Source organism: Entelurus aequoreus, linkage group LG11 (assembly GCF_033978785.1).
Source record: "Entelurus aequoreus isolate RoL-2023_Sb linkage group LG11, RoL_Eaeq_v1.1, whole genome shotgun sequence".
Taxonomy (NCBI): Eukaryota; Metazoa; Chordata; class Actinopteri; order Syngnathiformes; family Syngnathidae; genus Entelurus; species Entelurus aequoreus.
Window position 1 is genome coordinate 5129521 of NC_084741.1, and position 6000 is coordinate 5135520.

General features: G+C 40.0%; 1 protein-coding gene across 1 annotated transcript in view; it reads left to right on the forward strand.

Moving 5' to 3' along the window:
• The window catches only part of ago1 (argonaute RISC component 1), a 69842-nt gene that overhangs the window by 22402 nt on the left and 41440 nt on the right, over positions 1-6000 (forward strand). Inside the window, 1 exon segment of the mRNA XM_062062314.1 lies at positions 4925-5045. Within this exon segment, the coding sequence (XP_061918298.1) occupies positions 4941-5045 (105 nt within the window). The 5' untranslated portion in view covers positions 4925-4940.

A 6000-nucleotide genomic window follows, 5' to 3' on the forward strand; every position in this document is an offset into this window, starting at 1 on the left:
ACGCACAATCATGTGTGCTTACGGACTGTATCCCTTGCAGACTGTATTGATATATAACAGGGGTGTCAAACTCATTTTAGATCGGGGGCCACATGGAGAAGAATCTACTTCCAAGTGGGCCAGATTGGTAAAATCACGGCACAATAATTTAGAAATAAAGACAACTACAGATTGTTTTCTTTGTTTAAAAATAGAACAAGCACATTCTGAAATTGTAGAAATCATAATGTTGTTGTTTTGTTTTTTTACAATTACCTGTTGTGGTTAATAGTATACATATTTTATTTTTGTCGTTATTTATATTTTCTGAATACATTATGTGATAATGTTCATTAGTCAACTCATTGGTGTTAATTTTCAATCTATCAAGATAAAAAAATTATATAAAAATCAAATTACAGTATGTTATTTGGGATAATTTTCCTCGACTAACATCAAGTGGTTTATTTTGTACATATGTAGCATCATCTACAAAGATACAAATAATTGCTATTGCGACATCCAGTGGACACATTTAGAACAGCTGTTTCTTTCATTAAAAAATTTCAGGTACATTTTCATACTTAGCAAACTCAACCCGCGGGCCGGATAAAACCTGTTCGCGGGCCTGATCCGGCCCTCGGGCCGTATGTTTGACACCACTGATATATAATGTAGGAACCAGAATATTGATAACAGAAAGAAATGGGGGGAGGGAGGTTTTTGGGGTTGGTGCACTAATTGTAAGTGTATCTTGTGTTTTTTATGTTGATTTAATTTAAAAAAACAAAAAACAAAAAAAACGATACAGATAATAAAAAAACTGATACCGATCATTTCCGATATTACATTTTAACGCATTTATCGGCAGGCCGATATTATCGGACATCCCTAGTTGTCCCCATACCAATATTTTAGTATCGGTACCAAAATGTATTTCGATACTTTTCTAAATAAAGGGGACCAGCACAAATGTCATTATTGGCTTTATTTTGAACAAAATAATCTTAGTGTACATGAAACATAAGTTTATTATTGTCATTTAGTCCTTCAATAAAATGTTGAACATACTAGACGACTTGTCTTTTAGTAGTAAGTAAACAAACAAAGACTCCTAATTAGTCTATGCAGTAACATATTGTGTCTTATATACCAGTGGTCCCCAACCACCGGGCCGCGGCCCGGTACCGGTCCGTGGATCGATTGGTACCGGGTCGCACAAGAAATAAAAAAAAATCAATTAATTAATTAATTAATTAATTAAATCAAGATTAAAAAACGCAAGATACACCTCCCTCCCCCATTTACACTCATTCACACAAAAGGGTTGTTTCTTTCTGTTATTAATATTTCTGGTTCCTACATTATATATCAATATATATCAATACAATCTGCAGGGATACAGTCCGTAAGCACGCATGATTGTATTTTTTAATGACAGAAAAAAAAAAAAAATCCCCCCCCCCCTGGTCCGTGGGACAAATTTTCAAAAAGGTTAGGGACCACTGATTTATACACCTATTATTTTGTACACATTATTAAGTTAAGTTAAAGTACCAATGATTGTCACACACACACACACTAGGTGTGGCAAAATTATTATCTGCATTTGACCCATCACCCTTGATCACCCCCTGGGAGGTGAGGGGAGCAGTGAGCGGCAGCGGTGGCCGCGCCCGGGAATCATTTTTGGTGATTCAACCCCCAATTCCAAGCCTTGATGCTGAGTGCCAAGCAGGGAGGTAATGGCTCCCATTTTTATAGTCTTTGGTATGACTCGGCCGGGGTTTGAGCTCACAACCTACCCATCTCAGGGCGGACACTCTAACCACAAGGCATGAGGGACAAACTGTAAACATTTATTTTTAATCTCCTCTTTCATTTAATATCTGCTATTTTCTGTTTCAACATGTTCTATCTACACTTCTGTTCAAATGTAATAATCACTTATTCTTCTTCTGTTTGATACTTGACATTAGTTTTGGATGATACCACACATTTAGGTATGGATCCGATACCAAGTAGTTACAGGATCATACATTGCTCATATTCAAAGTCCTCATGTGTCCAGGGACGTATTTCCTGACTTTATAAACATTAATATTCATTTTTTTTAAAGTAAAAAAGATTTTGTGACAATAAAAAAATATCGATGTAAACATAGTAGTATCGACTAGATACGCTCTTGTACTTGGTATCATTACAGCGGATGTCAGGTGTAGATCCACGCATGGCATTTGTTTACATTGTGACGGCGGTGAGCTATTGTATCCTCCTACGGTGTGTAGTGAAGCGTGTTTAGCTATTCCTCGTCCTCCAGTGATAATGCTACTTGTAAGGAACATACTTTATTGACTGTGGATGGATGTTAGCGGCATGTCTTAAAGCAGCTCTTCCTGAGGGTGTTTCAGTGTCATAACTTCACTTTTATCCTTACTTTTGACACCAAAATGCGTCCATTCTCCCTTTTCTGTCTACACACTGTGTCTGCTTGTAAGTACTCTGTGTGTGCGCACGCTGCCCAACATGCTCCTCTGCTCGTAAAACCAGCAATGTCACCACGTGACGACGACGCGCCGTCATGCCGGTACTTTTCAAACAGACTGGTCGAGTTTAATTTTTGAACGTTTCCTGCTGGTGGTGTGCCTCTGGATTTTTTCATGAAAAAAATGTGCCTTACCTCAAAAAAGTTTGAAAAACACTGGTTTAGATCAATAAATGCAGCATGCATTAGTACAGCTGTTACCGTAACTCAAGCTCGAATGGAAGAATAGAACTAAAATACAAATATGAGCTTGGCGACCTTGAGCTGGTGAATGAATCCTGCTCTCATCTTACAACGTTCAAATAAGGAAGTAGGAAAGATAAAGTACATACACACATGAATAAAATCACTAATAATAGCTTTCTCTCTCTCTCTCCTCTGTCTCCCTATTTGATTGTCCTCATCTCACCTCCTCAACATTCCCCATCCCGCTCCTTTTCCTCCCCAACGCTTCCACACCTCCACTCTCCCGTCTCTTCCTGCCACCCTCCACCAATCACGTCCTCCCACTTCACCGTCACCTCATTGTCTTCCCTCCGTCCAGTGCCCATGGGGGTCTTCCCCCCACCCCTGCAGCAGGTGTTCCAAGCCCCGCGTCGGCCAGGGATGGGCACCGTGGGCAAGCCCATCAAGCTGCTGGCCAACTACTTCGAGGTGGAGATCCCCAAGATGGATGTCTACCACTACGAGGTGGACATCAAGCCCGACAAGTGCCCCCGACGAGTCAACAGGCGAGTGGTGGCGACTAACGACAAATTGGTTAATTGATAATTAACCAATAGTCTGCTTTAAGTCTGGAATGACTTACCATGACTTAAACCAGGGGGTAATCTTTTAACTCTGAGGGTGCATGTAGACTTTTGATTATTTTCATGCAACTAAAACGTTCAAGAGCCTATACCAGACCTGGGCAAATTAAGGCCCCCGGGGGCCACATGCTTTTCAGGACATTCCCCACCATTTTTTTTCAATATTAAAAAAAATAAAAACTAGAACAGCCTAATAGCTAGAACCAGCACGCATATACAGTATCTAAAAAAAAAAAAGGCTTTTTTTAAAAAGAAGGGTATTTTTTAAGCCTTTTTAAAGCATCCACAGTCTGTGGTGCCTTCAGGTGGTCAGGGAGAGAGTTCCACAGACATTGTAGCTTTGTCCTCGGAGGTTGGAAGAGTTTAGCCTGTCACGGTACTATCACTAGTAGGGATGTCCGATAATGGCTTTTTGCCGATATCCGATATTGTCCAACTCTTTAATTACCGATATCAACCGATACCGATATATACAGTCGTGGAATTAACACATTATTATGTCTAATTTGGACAACCAGGTATGGTGAAGATAAGGTACTTTTCAAAAAAAAAAAAATTATAAAATAAAATAAGATAAATAAATTAAAAACATTTTCTTGAATAAAAAAAGAAAGTAAAACAATATAAAAACAGTTACATAGAAACTAGTAATGAATGAAATGAGTAACATTAACTGTTAAAGGTTAGTACTATTAGTGGAGCAGCAGCACGCACAATCATGTGTGCTTACGGACTGTATCCCTTGCAGACTGTATTGATATATATTGATATATAATGTAGGAAGCAGAATATTAATAACAGAAAGAAACAACCCTTTTGTGTGAATGAGGAGGGAGGTTTTTTGGGTTGGTGCATTAATTGTAAGTGTATCTTGTGTTTTTTATGTTGATTTAATTTAAAAACAAAAAAAAAAAAAAAAAAAAACGATACCGATAATAAAAAAACCGATACCGATAATTTCCGATATTACATTTTAACGCATTTATCGGCCGATAATATCGGCAGGCTGATATTATCGGACATCCCTAATCACTAGTACCGTGATACTATACAAGCCTACCCTACTCTAATTTTGCTGTGTAAAAGGGAGTTGAAACACTTAAGTGAACTTAACCTTGATAGTCTTTCTCCTTCTGTTCCCCCCGATCGATTGCTCCTTCATGACTTCATTAAGGTGGACCACTCAAGTTTCTTCATACTTTTGCAATCTTGACATATCGTTACTTAAGACCACTATAATAAGTTAGCGTCTAAAGTTCAGAGAGTCTAGGAGTTTCGCTCTCTCTCGACTTGAGGGGTTTTCAGACAAAGGCCCCAAAACAATATCCACAGGTCACGCCCTTTGACCTCCCTCTTTTCACACCAGCTCCATCATCCCCCCCCCCCCCCCCCCCCCGCCCCCTCCGTCCGTCCTCCTGCCCTCCCCCACTTTGCTCTTTTTGTCCCCCCCCCCCCCCCGCGACCATGAGATATTGAGTCCAGCAGCTGCACGGTGCAAGAATCGATACTGTGACCGACCAGAAGATGGGTTTAACGCGGCGTCACAGGCGGGCGCATATTAATGCGATGTTTTGTTTATGGCCCCCTGCAGGGAGGTGGTGGAGTACATGGTGCAACACTTCAAGCCGCAGCTCTTCGGCGACAGGAAGCCCGTGTATGACGGCAAGAAGAACATCTACACCGTGCTGGCGCTCCCCATTGGGAGCGAGAAGGTACAAGTTTATAGTCAAATGGAAATAAAATGAACTCTAAAAAGACTATAATAAGACCATCTTGAGCAGAGTAGCCAGAAATTGTACTCAAGTAAGGGTACTGTTACTTTAGAGATTTATTACTCAAGTAAAAGTAAGGAGTAGTCACCCAAATATTTACTTGAGTAAAAGTAAAAAGTACTGAGTAACTGATGAGTAACCTGTTGGTTTAATGATGACGGCAACAAATAATGCACAAAAACATAAAAATGGCAATAAGCAAATTCAGAGCCAGGAATATCTCTTAAGCAACTAAAACAATAATATATATTAAATAATAATACATTAACATAAAAAAGGCAAATTGAGCTACAATAACTTAACAGCACCATAGGCTCAGTAGGCAGATATTACAAAGGAAAATAACAAGTTAGCCTTTACGCAAACCATAAACTGATAGGTGTGGGCTGCACCTGGGAACACACTGTGCACTTCTGATTGGTGTTTCTATGCATGTATGTGTGTGTGTGTGTGTGTGTGTGTGTGTGTGTGTGTGTGTGTGTGTGTGTGTGTGTGTGTGTGTGTGTGTGTGTCTGTCTATGAGGCTGCAGTGCGTTAATAAATGTCCCCACACGATGTACATTTGACAGTGATTCATAGCAGAGAAGCTAACATCAGCCTACGGCGACAGCCAAAATATCTACTAACGTTACCTACCGCCATGTGCTTCCTCAAATTTGACGTTGAGTTCATGTAAGCTTAAGCTTGTTGTTGTTTGCCGCTGAAACTTTAGGTGCTAGCCTGGCTCTGTTTGATTGGTGAAATGGAGTCAGACGTCACCAGTGACTGCATTTGATTGGTGACACGCAGGCATGCGATAGATCCTACTTTGAAGGTCTGTCTGACAAAGCAAAACAAACAAAGCGTGCATTAACAGATGGATAAAAATCAGTAGCAAGTAGCGAGCTGAATGTAG